Source organism: Lynx canadensis, chromosome B1 (assembly GCF_007474595.2).
Source record: "Lynx canadensis isolate LIC74 chromosome B1, mLynCan4.pri.v2, whole genome shotgun sequence".
Lineage (NCBI taxonomy): Eukaryota > Metazoa > Chordata > Mammalia > Carnivora > Felidae > Lynx > Lynx canadensis.
The window spans coordinates 80951004-80967802 of NC_044306.2; the positions used below are offsets into that span (position 1 = coordinate 80951004).

Below are 16799 nucleotides of genomic sequence, written 5' to 3' on the forward strand. Positions count from 1 at the left end.
ATCCCCTCAGCCCCTTATTGCCAGGGACTCCTCGCCCTTGAAGCCTGCTGTTCTGCTTTTCTCAAAAAGAGTTAACATTTGATGGCAGTCCTCTGAGGCATGTATTTGGCCCATATGCAATTGACAGAACCTGATCCCATCACCGAGTTGAAGTACACTTTGTCCAGTTGCTTACTCTCTCTCTGTCCCACCACTGTGGTCTGTTCTAGGCAGCCTCCCCAACTTTGCTGTTTCTATTCTGGAAGCAAGTGCCTGTTTCCTGCTCATTACACAGTCTTATTCTCCTCCCCAGTTCTAGGGAATTAACCATAAGGTTCTGAGAACTCTCACACAGTGCCCTCTGCTGGTGCCTGCTTTCTCCCCTCTAAACATCCTGCGTGGGCCGCAGGTCGGCTTTCTCCTCTAAAGGAGAAGTCCAAATACCCTCTTACTCCTGGAGATTTCCTTTTTATCAATCCCTTCTAGAATTCCTAGTCTTTTTTTTTATGCAGCCTGCATGTGAAATGGTCCCTGGCCTGGTTTTCATGTCTTTTTGTGGGTACTATATGTCGATGTCTGGTATCTTTACTGTAGGAATAGTGCGGTGCTTGCCACATATTCTCTTTAGTTTGGTGCATTATTGGAAATTCTGAGACAACCATAAGTGTCCCATTTTAACATTTTGGTAAACATTTCTGATTATGTTGACTGGGGAAGCAGGGTATGCAACAGTGGAAACCGGAAGTTTCAGAAATTAACTTGCAATAGATCATTAACACCCAATGCGAACAATGGATTTCATTTCTTTACTTAGTGGATTGATGATGGAAGGAAAAAGAGGGCTGTTGGACCAGCATTATGAAAATTTTAGATATAGCGTCATAAGAGGAGACTTGGGGAAGACTTGGGTAGGACTCAGCAGTGTTCATATATCTGAAGTGCAATCATTAAAAAAAAAAAAAAAGACTACATATTTGTGTAACTCCAGCATGGGACACTGTCAGGGCACAGCCATAACAGATGGCAAAGGTTTCAGGCTTACTGTAAGGTAGAACTTCATAACATTTAAAGGCATTTGGCTGTGGCAGAGTTTGCTTTTATGAGATAGAGGACTCTCTGTCCCCATTATTTTCAGTTTTTTTTTAATTACCTTTTTATTTCAAGTAGGTTATAAGGAAATTAATTTGTTCTTGAACTTACTCAATTTACCAAAATAATTTAATACAGACATGTTATATTGGGGCGCCTGGGTGGCTCAGTCGGTTGAGCGTCCGACTTCGGCTCAGGTCATGATCTCGCGGTCTGTGAGTTTGAGCCCCGCGTCGGGCTCTGTGCTGACAGCTCGGAGCCTGGAGCCTGCTTCCGATTCTGTGTCTCCCCCTCTCTCTGCCCCTCCCCTGCCCATGCTCTGTCAAAAATAAATAAACATTAAAAATTTTTTTTTAAAAAAGACATGTTATACAACATATAAAATAACAGATATTAGGTAAAATTGGGCAGATACTAAAAGCAATATAGTATCTAAAAATATGTGATATAAAGAAAGTCTACTCAGTATTAAAAAAACACTTATATGAACTTTTTTCCAGCTAGTCTTGTTTTAATTATCCATCAAAGTAATTGCGCCAAGGTATACACTTTACAGATAGGACTCATGAGTTAAAAATGAAAACATTACTGTACAGGGCATTCAGTTCGCATACGTATTCATTCATTCATTCATCATTTGATTCAGTAATATTTATTGAGGGTCTGCTATAAGCCAGGTGCTGTTCTAGGCACTGAAGACATGATCTTGTACCAGTTAGGTAAAATTCTTGTTGTAATAGAGCATTATAGACAGGAAATGGGTATTTAAGTCGTTTCTAGCAAAAACAATAATAACAAATGAAATGCTATATTTAAAAATCAGTGAATCCTTTCAGGTATGGCTTCTAGAAGGTCGGAGAGAGGAATCATAGCCTAAGAGTCTTTTGTTACGTTAATGAGGTAACTTTTGGAAAGCCCCCAGCTCACCTAAGGATGAGGCTTGTTGCCAGGGGAACCAAACAGCTGATTGAAGGATTGGAATTTTTGGTTCTGCTTCCACACCTCTAGGGAGGAGAAAGGGGCCGGAGATAGAGTTCAATCAGCAACTGTCAATGATTTAATCAATCATACCTCTTAAATGGAGCCTCTGTAAAACCCCAAAGGACCGGTTCGGAGAGCTTCCGTGTTGGTGAACATGTGGAGGTGCTGAGAGTGTGTCACACCTGGAGAGAGCTGGGAAGCCCCGTGCCCTTTCCCCATACCTTGCTCTGTGCAGCTCTTTCATCTGTCTGTTCCTGTATAGCCTTTTCATAATAAAGTGGCAATGGAGTGAATAAAACCGTTTTCTGAGTTCTGTGAGCTGCTCTAGCAAATTAATCAAACTCGAGGATACGGTGTGGGAACCTCCAATTTATAGCCAGTGCGTCAGAAGCACAGGTGACAACCTGGCCTTTGTGATTAACATCTGAAATGGGAATGGTCTTGTGGGACTGAATCCTTAACCTGTGGGATCTGACACTAGCTTAAGGTAGAAAGTAGCAGATTTGAGTTGAATTATAGGGCACCTAACTGGTGTCAGAGAATTGCTTGATGGTATGGGGGGAAAAAGTTAAAAGAATTATACATAATTTTGAAGCTTGCTTTTTCACTTTAAATATCTTAGCCAGCTTTCATATTGGTATATGCAGATCATCTTTTTTTTTTTTTTTTTAATTTAAAGAAGCTAACATATAGTGTAATAATGGTTTCAGGAGTAGAATTTAGTGATTCATCACTTACATATAACACCCAGTGCTCATCCCAGCAAGTGCCCTCCTCAATGCCCATCACTCATGTAGCTCATCTCCCCAGCCAGCACCCCCCCAGCAACCCTCAGTTTGTTCTCTGTATTTAAAGTTCTCATCTGGTTTTCTTCCCTCTCTGTTTTTATCTTATTTTTCCTTCCCTTCCCCTAGGTTCATCTGTTTTGTTTCTTATTCCACATATGAGTGAAATCATATGATATTTGTCTTTCTCTGACTGACTTATTTCACTTAGCATAATACACTCTAGCTCCATCCATGTTGCAAATGGCAAGCTTTCATTCTTTTTGATTGCCGAGTAATATTCCCTTGTATATATATATACCACATCTTCTTTATCCATTCATCAGTCGATGGACATTTGGGCTCTTTCCATACTTTGGCTATTGTTGATAGTGCTGCTATAAACATTAGGGTGCATGTGCCCCTTTGAATCAGCATTTTTGTATCCTTTGAGTAAATACCTTGTAGTGCAATTGCTGGGTCATAGGGTAGTACTATTTTTAATTTTTTGAGGAATCTCCATAGTGTTCTCCAGAGTGGCTGCCCCACTTTGCATTCCCACCAATAGTGCAAAAGAGTTCCCCTTTCTCTGCATCTTCACCAATATCTGTTGTTTCCTGAGTTGTTATTTTTGCCATTCTGACAGGTGTGAGGTAATATCTCATTGTGGTTTTGATTCGTATTTCCCTGGTGATGTATGATGTTGAGCATCTTTTCATGTGTCTATTAGCCATCTGGATGTCTTCTTTGGAATAATGTCTATCCATGTCTGTTCATTTCTTCACTGGATTATTTGGTTTTTGGGTGTTGAGTTTAATATGTTCTTTACAGGTTTTGGATACTAACCCTTTATCTGATGTCATTTGCAAATATCTTCTCCCATTCCGTCTGTTGCCTTTTAGTTTTGCTGATTGTTTCCTTCACTGTGCAGAAGCTTTTTATTTTGATGAGGTCCCAGTAGTTCATTTTTGCTTTTGTCTCCCTTGCCTTTAGACATGTCTAGTAAGAAGTTTCTGCAGCTGAGGTCAATGAGGTTGTGGCCTGTTGTTTCCTCTAGGATTGTGATGGTTTCCTGTCTTACATTTAGGTCTTTCATCCATTTTGACTTTTATTTTTTGCATATGGTGTAAGAAAGTGCATGTCAATGTCCAATTTCCCAACACCATTTGCTGAAGAGACTGTCTTTTTCCCGTTGGATATTCTTTCCTGCTTTGTTGAAGTGTGATGGCTGCAGAGTAATTCTAGATTTTATTTCACTAACTCTATTGTTACATAGCAGTAGTAAATTTTAAAACATTGTTTATTTAAGCATATTTATGTAACTGTATATAACTGGATCATAATAGGGAGGCTAAAGGAAATAAAACAAGATATTGTGAAAGAGATGCTTGTATTGGGTTGAGACTGAAGTCTTGATCTGTCATTGCTTTTGCTTGGCTTGGAGCCAGGTGTCAGATCCAGTCTTCTGCCAATCCTTGTATTCTGCCAAACATATAGAAAAACTTAGCAGAAGAGGTAGACTTTAGACATTTCTGGAAATCTTACTTATTTCAGCAATTCAGCAGATAAACATGTAGGTGCTTAAGATGAGCTTCATCAGATTCCTTCCTCAGAAGACTCTAGTTTCTAGGAAGGCCAGGAGGCATGTAAATAGATAGGTTATTTCAATAGTGTAACAATTGCCATGGCAGAGGTATGCTCAGGATGTTGTGGCAGCAGGTGTGGAGACACTCAGTCCACTTAGAAGTGAGGATATATGTGTGTTGGAGGAGGTGATTGAAAGCTGCTTGGAAGGAGTTGCTAATATAAGTGGGAGTTACCTAGGTGGAGGAAGAGGGAAGGGCATTCTAGGCCAGGGAGCAAGGTGGTAAGAAACAGCACAGTGAGTTTGAGGAATCGCAAGTGGTTTAGTATTGTTGGGATATAAAATTGGAGGCAAGAAATAAGATGGACAGAGACCTATTCATGGAAGGCCTTGTACATCGTGCTGAAGAGCTGGAAATTCCTCCTTAAGTCTAAAGACATACATGCCTTTTATGTATGAGTGAAACACTCTCTAAATATTTATCACTCTTTGGGACTCTGGAAAACATAATTCCTTTATATGCTGCAAGAGTAGAATTAAGTCAACTATTAGGTTGATTATTTGTCACTATTGAGCTCAAGATCCTTGGTTCAGTGTCCAATTTCACATGGTTCTTGAGATACCCAGAACCTTAATGAGCTGTTTCACAAATGAATGCCAGAGCTCATTGCATGGGAGCACCAAGTGATAGGATAGGTGGGTTCAAATGCATCAGCACCAGCACCAGCAGAAGAAAAACTAAGAAGTTGGCTTGCAGCATCTTCGGGTACCTAAGACAGCACGTCACTGTCATCGCCATTATTTTATAAAATGCCAATCCACATACAGATATATTGCTTGTGTTTGGGTTAAAAAAAGAGAATTGGAAGGAGTGGGAAAATGGTAATTTGATCTGATGACTAGTAGTTGACTTATTTTACTTTGACTTCTGAGTCTTTTTACTTCTAACAATCCATGCGTTTTTGTTTGTTTGTTTTTGATTTTTTTGTTCGCTTGTTTTTAAATACTAGCCAAAACCATTAGTTACCTTGAATAAGGTTGGTGAACACTGGAAAGAAACACATTTGGAAGAGAGAAGCTCAAAGCAGAATACCTCATTCCTTTACTAAAGAGATCAATCCATTTTAAGCACAAAATAGGGTCTAGAAATAAACGGTGGTTGTGGGGAAGGTGCATTTCTTTTGTAGGAAGGAAGGCAGTGTTTCCAGTTGATCTCACTACGACTCATTTATTTATATAGTTTTACTTATTTTTCTCCACACATACAAGTTTCTCCTGAATCATCCATAATGGAATTCCAGGAAGATGGGTTAAATATGTTGCCATAGTTTACAATTGTCATCTGTAATGTTTTATTTAGCCAAAATTTTTTTTTCCACTACTCCCTGTACAACACGGAACACCATATGCCATTGTCCCTGTCAGGAAGCAAAGGTTTCCTTGGTCTGTGCCTGTGCCTATGTTTATGCCACAGAGGAGCTCTGGTCCAGTGCCATCTTTTATTGATAGGGCCAGCAAAGAAGAAATCTAATGAAATTATCAAAGCTTTGAATTAATTATGAACTTGAATAGGAGAGCTAAGCTCTCTGGAGCCAGGGATCTCATTACCCATGCACTCTCATTGCATCCTCTTCTGGAGCAGAAGGCATTTTCAGCTACAGCTCTTAGCCTGGCTTTGGACTTTATTCAAACTTGCTAAACTGACATCCTTTTCTTACTACGACGTGGCTGCTAATGTCCATGATGATTAATTTAATTCTGCTCTTGATCTACAGGAGATGTCAATAGGTTTTCTCTACCTTTCCTTTTGCCTTTTATTATTTTTTTCTTTCTCTCTCCTTTTTTCCCCATCAGATTGGATGTTATACAAGTTTTTATCCTTTTTGGGTAATGTGAGAAGCTTTCAGGATTCAGGTGTAGCTTCATGGAATATAGTGATTGATTTAAAGTTAAGAACTGTATCACATCTACTATGTAATCCCTGGATGTTTAGGTAAGCGCAAAGTCAAATGTTTCTTCTTTGAATTTTGAACACCAAGTGGAAGTTTTTCTTGCTTGTTTCTCCTTTAGCATTAATGGTACATCGTCTTAGCAGCATTGTTCACATTCTAATGTGTGTTGTATGGGAACAACAGATCTCACTTGGTGGGTGTAGCTCATAAGACATATGCTCCCTGATGCAGAGTAGTTAATGTTTCTTTACAATTCTGGTTTTTCTTTGCCCGGTAACATGAAAAAGAATTTTTTAACAAATATATCAACCTCTGTTTTAGGTCAACTAACAAAACCAATAACAAGATTTCAGTTTACTATTGGTGATGATTCTTTGGTAGTGTCATATAGGTTCAAAAATATCTCCTGGCAAGTCTTTTCTGCTTGCTTTTGAGACCCATTATTTATGAATTCCTAAGCTGCAGCTCATCTATCTTAGTAAAGTACAGGCCACTGGCAATTTTTGTAAGCAGTGACTAACTTTGCTTTGTAGAGTCAATGTTTTAGGGTTTTGAATAGTGGGGGATGGGAGAATGATAATCTTTGCTTTTCTTTTTCCTATTTACTTTCAGTGAGTTTTTCCCCCTATTTATTTTCTTTATAGGCAGCTGCAATATTTAATTCAGCCTTTGGAAGTTTTTTGGTAAGTAAATATGGTTTAACTTGTCTATAATAACTTTTGTTGTGATGTTGTTTATATGAAAGATTTAGTGAAAATTGGGACTTTTTTTAATGTTGGATTAAATATAAAAGTTTTTGAATCTTTTTATGTGCCGTTAACCATACCCTGAAGAAATTAGTTAATAAGTAAAGGAAATGTTCTCTTACATTATAATTTGGAGGCTTGGGTTTAATATTCCATTTAATGGATTCAAGAATCAATTAAAACACTGTGTATCTCCTTATAGAAGTTATGTCAATATATTGATCATTTAATGAGGTCTTTTAGATTATTATTATTTTGTATCATGGGACTAAGGATTTTGAAAAGGAAACATGACCCAGCTGGTCAGAAAGGGAATGCTAATTTACTTGTTGACATGTCATTTATTTTGTTCATTTCACTGTCAAAGAAGCTACTGTCATGGATACTTCTGAGAAATCTGTGTGAAAAAAATTTGAAATGAGGAAATAATTAATGAGTAATTTGGAGGAAAATGCAATATTTTTTTGACATGTGAACTATAAATGGTATAAAGGTTAGGAAATAGTTCAGTGTTCATAAGTAGAGCTAATAGAATTCTAAGGATGATTCTGTTTTAGCGTTTTCAATCGTTTTTTAAATAATGATATAACAAAGACTTGGTTTGTTTTATGAAAGAATGAGAAAGAAACTGAGTTTTCTGTTAATTATTTTTATTTATACCCTCCCTAAAACTTTGCCAAATTCATGAAAATAAATTAGAATATTGTGTTTTTAGGTCCATAGTTCATGAACAGATATGAAGTACAGTGATTTGCAAATAATTGAGAATAAAATCAGCAGGATATAAAATAGTTCACGAGTCTAGGCAAAATATCAGTTACTTCTGTTTAAAATGCTCTTTATGTCACTACTGTGTGCATCTGAATGTAGCTGGAGCTTTTAAACGTGTTGTTACATGATGTTAATTCTATGTAGTGCTACACAGCTTTGAAGGTCCCGATGTTCTAGAGCTTTAAATGGTGTAGCTTCTGCAAAATTTATGCTTAGAGTAGACCTTATTTTTAAAGAAGTAGTAATGTTATTTCTGGTGTTGTATTATTGGGTTTTAGAAGAGAGTTAATAGTGTCTATTTAATGGAAATGAGCTCTTGAGCTACTTGTTCCAGACTCAGTAGTATTTTGTTAAATCGTTTTTTCATCTAAGTATTATTTTTCATTATTTGTCACAATTGACAAAATAATATCTGTAAAATATGATCTTGCTGGAAGCCAGATTTTTTATATAGTTTGGAATCATATACATCCACTACCAAAGCATGACTTCTAAGCTGAATCTCTTACTCTTTAAACGTCTACAGTAATTGAGAAAATAAATTTGAGGCAATTGTCTAAGTAACTAAAATACTTAAATACACCATCCCTTAGTTGGAGGACAAGCTCACTAAGTATAGTTTGAGTTTTGCACTGATTGTATGAACAGTGAACATATCAGAATATGTGTTCTCCTAGGCCTGATTATTTGATAAGGTCCAGGAAAGTAATACCTGTTCTAGGGACTCTTTAGGATCTTTATTCTACTCTTGCACTTCTAAGAAGTTGTGCATTCTCACTTGTTAGTCTTCTGCTCTTTTTCCTCTTTTTTCATTTTAATTCAACTAATCAAAAGTACTTAGTGATCTCCTACTACACAGAGATGGTTTTCTAATAGCTGTGGAGGGTGCAAGATACATGATGTGGGTCCCACTGTGTTGTGGATATGACTCACAGAAAAAGAAATACAATGTAAAAGTTAACAGGTCAAACTAAAGATGTTACTAGATGATGTAGGACTGTGAAATGGCACAGGCCATAGGCACTCTGAATTTGAAAGTCAGACAGAAGCCATTTTGCTGAGTTGGTCCTTGAAGTATGGTAGGATTTAGCTAGTAGAGAAGAAAGGAGGAGAACTGTCATGAGTGATGGCAGAGAGGCAGAAGTGTCTTTTTCCATGTTTCCTCCCTCCTCTGTTACCCGCTTTTTAAAAAATGTTTATTTTTTATTTTTGAGAGACAGAGATAGAGAGCGAGCAGGGGAGGGGCAGAGAGAAAGGGAGACACAATCCCAAGCAGGCTCTGCGCTGTCAGCGCAGAGCCTGATGCAGGGCTCCAGCTCACGAATCATGAGATCATGACCTGAGCCAAAACCAAGAGTCATTTGCTTAACCGACTGAGCCACCCAGGAGCCCCTGTTACCCCCTTTCTTTCTCAAAGTTAAAAGTTACCAGAAAGGGTTTGAGAATGCAAATTATGACTGGAGATATTTTGTTCCAGTGTTATAAGAAATAATAATTCTCTTTCTTCCCCCCCCCCGTAGTTGCAATTATGGATTATGAACTATGGATTATGAACAAATTGGATTATGAACTATGTATGAGTCTGGACTAAATCCATTAGAATTAGTTTCAGATTATTTAACAGAAAAGATAATAATTGTGGCATACAGGATAGAGGTTTATATTTCTACTACGTAAAATCTGGAAGGAGGCTGTCCAAGTGTTGTATGGTGGCTTCGTGGTCTCATTGTGGCTGGATATACCTATCTTTCTCCTCCATCCTCCACAGCCTGCACTTTCCTTGCTCAAGCTTACCTCATGGTCCAAGACAGCTGCTGGAGCTCCAGCCAAAAAAGATACCTGGTTAGTAAAGTCTTTATCCTGGGAAAGCACAGAGCTCTCCTAAAATCTAAGTTTGCTTTGTTTAATTTGCATTCCTAGAATTCCAACATCATACTTGCAGTCATATCTTATTGCAGAACTTATTCAAGCAATCCTACTTAGCCACTGGAGAGGTTGGGACATGTGGCAGTTTGCTAAGAGCTAAAAATTGGATTTCTGTTACTAAGAAAGAAGAGAATAAGTATTAAAAGGGAGCTAGCACTTTCTTCATGTGAGCAGTGTACAGCAATTGCCAAGAGGTCAGAAAAGATTAATCTCAGTTGAATGATATGAGAAGGCTTCAGGGAGAAGTTGGTGTTTGAGTTGGGCTTGGGAAAAGGACTTATTTTAGAGGAAGGAAATTCTGAATTGTAACCTTCATGTTTTAGTTTGTTATTCTTTTTTTTTTTTCATTTTTCACTTAATTTACTTAAAAATTTTATCGAGTTTTTTTTTTTTTAATTCTTGTATAGTTAACATACTTATATATTATTTTCGGGCCTACACTATGGTGTTGTATTATTTTCAGGCTTACGATATAGTGATTCAACAATTCTGTACATCACCCGGTGCTCATTACAAGTACCCTCCTTAATCCCCATCACCTATTTAACCTATCTCCCCACCCACCACACCTCTGGTAACCATCAGTTTGTTCTTTATAATTAAGAATCTGTTTCTTGGTTTGTCTCTCTTTTTTTTTCCCTTTGCTCGTTTGTTTTGTTTCTTCAATTCCAAATATGAATGAAATAATATGGTATTTGTCTTTCTGTGACCGACTTATTTCACTTAGCATAATAATCTCTAGCTCCATCCATGTTGTTGCAGATGGTGGGATTTCATGCTTTTTAACGGCTGAATAATATTCCGTTGTAGATCGATCGATTGATCAATCTATCACCTCTTCTTTATCCATTCATCTGTCAATGGATACTTGGGCTGCTTCCATAATTTGGCTATTATAAATGATGCTGCTATAAACATAGGGGTGTGTGTATCTCTTTGAATTAATGTTTTTTTATTCTTTGGGTAAATACCCAGTAGCGTGATTACTGGATTGTACAGTAGTTCTATTTTTAACCTTGTGAGGAAAGTCCATACTGTTCTCCACAGTGGCTGCACTAGGTTGCATTCCCACCAACAGTTTGCAAACCTTCCTGTTTCTCCACATCCTCACCAACACTTGTTTCTTATTTTGTAATTTGTAAAGGATAGTACTTGTTACAGTGTTTTTGGAATTCTCTTTATAAATGAAAAATATTCACTTACTCTTAAAATTTAGGATAAGGGGTAGTACTATGGTTTCTGGAATCAGAATGGCTTAAATCTTCATTTGACTGAATTACTAGCCTAATCACATAACCTTCCTTATATATAAAATGGAGTAGATAGTACCTAAACTATACAGTTGTGGTGAGCATTAAATGGGATAATCTATATAAAATATTTGTATGATCTAAGTTTTTTCCAAGCTCTTCCATGAATTTTTTTTTTTTGGCATGGCCATGGACATCCATAAAATGAAGAATTGTTTATCTCTAATGATTGTTCTCTGATTATTCTCTAGTTGTAAGTGACCATTTCTTTTGTAGTTACGTAAATAGAATCTAAAAAGGGCATTTACTTCAGATTCCATTAAAACTTTGAATGAAAGCCTTTTTTTTTAGATGAATTTTTGAAGAAAGAACTCTGAGGGCATTTTTGTTGATTTTTAGACATCTGGGTATACCACATAAAATACTGTACATATTTATAGCTAGTTTAATAATGTCCCAGGTCTAATTAAAACACAGTGTTTTTAAGAACTAATTGTTACAGAAAACTGTGTTTTGTTTTTTTCTAATGTAGCTAGGCTGGTAATAACCAATGATAGATGAATTCAATTTACATAAATTTCAGACCAAGAGCATATTTTAAAATCATGCCACAGAGGATTGCTTTAAGTTAAGAAGTTAATGTCATTATCTCCTCCTCTCATTTAAATTGTTCTGTTTACAATAATTGTGGGGTATAATAACTGTTTTAAGGTTTCTCAGTTGATGAGATTTTAATAAAATTTGATAGCCACCTCTCTGAATAACTAAATTGTTATAAAAAGAATATATATATATATATATATATATATATATATATATATATTTTCTGTATAACATCAGGCATTTCAAGTTCAACCATCTCATGTGCTGCTTCCTCATCAAAAGAAAGATTAAAAAATAGATATTGGCAACTTTTAAAACAATTGCAATTGAAAAATCCTCTCTTTAGTTTAAAAAGATTTAACTGTGTTGAAAAAAATCTGATCACCTGATTTGTTAGAGCTTTGGCATTTTTGGTTTGGGGGCTAAATTGAATGGTTCCATGTCTTCAAGAATTATAGGTTAAAGTTTGACAGGAAAAGGTAGAGCTTTTGCCTTTCAGACTCCTCAGCCCATTTTATTATTTTTGGTAACTCTTGAGGGAGTTTGGTAATTCCTGAGGAAACCTTGGTGAGTGACAAAGCTGATCATGCCAAATTGAGTTTCTAATAACTGTGTTATATGACATCATAGCAATTCATAAATGTAAGGATTCTGAAACATTAGCAAAGAGTTATAAGCAAAATTAAATCATCTTTGTGAATGTATAACACCGAGTCTAAAAAATATCTGTAACAGTTATTATTTACTTTCTAAATCTCTTCATTTAAAGTATAAAGAAATGGGTTGATTTTATGTAATTCTTTTAAAATAATTCTTTTAAAGTAATTCTGCTCATTACGGGAATGAGCAGAAGCTATTCTAAAACAAATAGGGGTTAAAAGGAACTCCTTGCCTTAAGCTGAATAACTAGCCAGAATATATTTTCCTTCCCTTACTCTATTGTTGTTCTGCCTTCCCTCTCAGCTTTGGCTGGTCTGCCATTACTACCCAGCTTTGTAGTAAGATTTGAATAGTTAAATGATACTCTTAAAGTTGCTTAAAGAAAGGAAATTCCAAACACAAATGACATGTTTTAATAACTCAGGATATGTGTTTACCACCTGTTTTATTCTTCCTTTCTTATACAAAAATGTAGTAAGCCACACTTAGCATGGTCAGAGAGGAAGCACATTTACTTTGTTATTCATTGATTGCTTTTTAAAAATCAGAGCAAGAATCTCAAATATTAATGAAGAGGGTTAAGGGTTGTAACCAGAGAAGACTCAATTGTTACATTAGTTTTCCTTTCGCCTAAATCTAGAATGTCAATTTTTAGTTTTGTTTATGTTTGTGGAATACTCATTTTGTGTAACACTGGAAACTACGCTGATTTTTTTTTTCTTTGTTTGCTTAAAATCCTGACCAACCCAAATTACTCAGTTGTGATTTTGGCTTTCCCCCAAAAGTTCATGACTTTTTTATAAAACAGGTTTTTATTTTCATTGAGCTTACATTCCAGAGCAGACAATTAAACACTTTTCAGTACCACCTTATAGAATGTTATTTCAAGTTCGTTCCTTACTGCTAAGGACTTGATAAAACTAGAATTTAAAATAACCTATTTTGGATTTTAAAATACCTTATGAACTCTGTTCAGACAATGGGAAGCTGGTTTCTCCCTTGATAAAATGGAGCCCATCGTTATGCTATATATTTCATTGAATCACCTTTTTGGGCAAATGAATGTTATAAAAGCTGAATTGCTGAGAACAGACTACTTATTCTTTAAAAAGATGCAGTCGGGTTATTTATTAGTATGGGACAAAATAGGAAGGTAGGATATAAAATTAACACACATATACTCAGAGTCCATTATTCAAGGCACTCTCCCAGACACCGAAGCAAATATGTGAAGAAAATAACAATAAAAGATTTTAAAAAGAGGGAAGACAAGAACTGCCTTCAAAGCAATGTCTTCCAAATTTCAGGCACTTTTTATGACCTTTGCCGTGTCAACATGTTATTTGTATTAAGTTAAAACCCACTTAAAAATTTTTTTTGAGTTCTTTCTACATCTAAAGTGGGGCTCGAACCCACAACTCCAAGATTGAGAGTTGCACACCCCTCTGACTGAGCCAGACTGGGGCGTCTAAAACTCACTTTTAAAATTTAACTTTTTTAAAAAGTAAAACTTGGGGCACCTGGATGGCTCAGTTGGTTAAGCGTTCCACTTTGGCTTGGATCACGATCTTATGGGTTTGTGGTTTGAGGGCTCGGGCTTTGTGCTGACAGCTCAGAGCCTGGAGCCTGCTTTGGATTCTGTGTCTCCCTCTCTCTCTGTCCCTCTCCCGCTCATGCTCTGTCTCTATCTCTCAAAAATAAATATTTTTAAAAAAGTGAAACGACATCAACACATAAAACAATTTTGTCATGAATAGGTCACTGAAATTAAATCAAATGGAAAAAAAAAACTATTGTTAATTGGTAGCTAAACTGCTGCCTTCATAAGTCTCTGAGCTCATAGCCTGTCCTCTTTTTGATAAAAAAGTAAAATTGGTACTGGTCCCAAACCCAAAACAGCCTCTTCCTGCAATCTAAAAGATTGAAAAGTGTTTTTGAAAGGAGAGAAGGTCTCGTCACTACTTCTTTGCTCATGTGTCCTTATGTCATCTTGCTTTGACTTCCACTTTGCTCAGCACTGTTCTCTCTAAAGTCATCTCTTAGTCATTTCATCAGAGGTGAATTAGAACCATCTGGGGAGGTCAAAAGAAGAAAGGTCCTAACCAGGGAGTCTAGCAACCTGAACATGTTACTGTTTCTTTGTCAGAGTTCTTTCCCATGTAACATTTGTCCAGAAGAGCGGTATGCATGTGAGCCAAACATGTTTGCAGGGGTAAATAAGTTATGATGCTGGAGCAAGGAGAACCCTGCTGTAGCTACATTTGGGTTTGTTTCTAAAGCAGACTAGTGTTTGAAGTGCTGTGATTAAAAATGGTCTTTGTTACTTAATAAAAATGTATAGAAACCTTACTCTGTTTAAGCTATGTCTGTGTCATCTGACAGGACTTGTGTGGCAAGTAAATGCATTAGTCACAGTGACCATTTTTCTTGCAAATTTGTGACATAGATTTAATTATAGGAATGACCAGCAACTTACAAATCTAATTTTGGCGGAGGCTGAGGCAACTTTTTTTTTTTATTTTAATAATGATGGATTTTTTTTTTAAAGCAATGATTTCATTACTATTTAAAGAAATCTACTGGTGTAGAACCAGCCAATTGACTGAAGTTATTTTATTACCCTTTAACAAATGCCATGTAGTTTCATTTCTATTTTTATTAATTTTTAAAACACCATTCTGGAAAATACTTGCTGTTATACCCAGTTAGATAAAAATAAGTAAATGTAAATGGGGGGAGGGCAGGATATGGTCTCCTAAGAAACATGATCCTAGTGGTTAGGTTGGTTAAAATGACTACATTTCCTTAATGTGAATCCAGCCAACTACAGAACTGCTGAGTTTATGACCATTAGTAGGAGATACCCATAATTAGTAATGATAATGTGGTAGATAGTTCTCATTCCTCCACACCAGAAGCTTACTTGATTACTCTATTTATTAAGCTAATATTTGGGGGATCTGGGGATAATAATGTGGTGAGCCAAACGAGGTTTCTTCTATCTTTGTCTGTATTATAGATTCTCAAGGTGAGCATGTCAAATCCCATGGCAGGCAGGGGAGAGGGAAAATTAATAATTTTCCATTATTAATATACCTCATTGATTCAAGACCCCACTGCCATTCCAAAATAAATTGGGACATATGGAAAGAAGCAGGAGGGCATCTGAGGTTGCATGAACTATATCAACTTTTGGATTCTACCAACCAAAAAGAATGTTTCGTTTGATTACTGATCTTTATGATGAAAGCAATGCTAGACACCTAAATTCCATTGAGGATTCAGGTTTTTGAGTAAACATTTAGTACTTCTCAAAAATAATCGTCTGTGTTATTGGAAATGGCAGATTGTAGTTTGAAATAAAAAAAAAAAGAGACATCAGCTTTTTTAGCTCTAATTCACTTCATGTCACTGTTTGACCTTATATCAGTTTTATTTAATGAAACATTTGTGGACTTCCTACTATGTGCTAGGCTCTGGGTGAGGTTCTAGAACTCCAAAAGGAGAGTAAAACTTGCTGGATTTAAATGGCATTTCTCACAGTATAGTTCCCCAAACCGATTCTTAGTTGCCAACTGATGATTTGGACCCACAAAGTTTGGTGACCACTTCTCATAACTACAGAACGTCAGGTAAGGTAGTAGACGATCATCTCCAGTTATCACCAAACAAACAAACAAAACCATTCCATTTTGATTACAGCTGTAAGAAAAACTGGATTTTAAGTTTGTGTGTCTGCCAGCTTGGTTGTTTTTAAAAGCAGTTTTGTCAGAGACCAGATTCAATTTGTAACTACATCAAAAACTGACTTACAAAAGTATCTTACTATATGTATAACTTATTCTGTTACATATAACATCGTATTACATCATTGTGTTAAGAATTAACTTCATAAAAGCTACTACAGTGGTTATTATATGTTTATTATAGAACTTTTGAAAAATAGAGATAGAATCACCTAGATATAACTACCCTGAGCATTTTGGTGTATGTCCTATGTATTTTGTACATATAGTTAATAAAATTGGAATTGCATTATATAGATGATTTTATTTTCTACCTTTCCCCTTTAACAACATCTATACACATTTCTTCATATTCTTAGTTCTACCTTGTTTACTTGATTTTGCTTTATATGATGAATAATAATAATATTCTTTTGGACAGGGTATGATATTTATTTAGTTGTTTCTCCATTGACAGTCATATGGGTTGTCTATATTCTTCTACTATTATTTAAAAAAAAAAGCTTCCACAATATTTTTGTGCATAAATATTTGTGATTCTCCCTTTTAATTATCCATCTTAGGAGGAGTCCCTAAGAGAACAAAAACTGGGTAAAATGCTACAAACTTTTAAAGGATTCTTGATGTTGCTAAGTTGCCATCCAGAAATATTAAAAAAAATTATCATCCGAATATGTAGATGTTCAGAAATACTCATTTTTCTTTATCATCACCAGCTCTAATTATTACTTTTTAAAAGTTTTAGCA

At 36.0% G+C, this 16799-nt stretch overlaps 1 protein-coding gene across 1 annotated transcript in view; it reads left to right on the forward strand.

Moving 5' to 3' along the window:
- Positions 1-16799, forward strand: part of SLC10A7 (solute carrier family 10 member 7) — a 257064-nt gene that overhangs the window by 71636 nt on the left and 168629 nt on the right. Inside the window, exon 5 of the mRNA XM_030312964.2 lies at positions 6995-7033. Within this exon, the coding sequence (XP_030168824.1) occupies positions 6995-7033 (39 nt within the window). The remainder of the gene's footprint in view (positions 1-6994; positions 7034-16799) is intronic.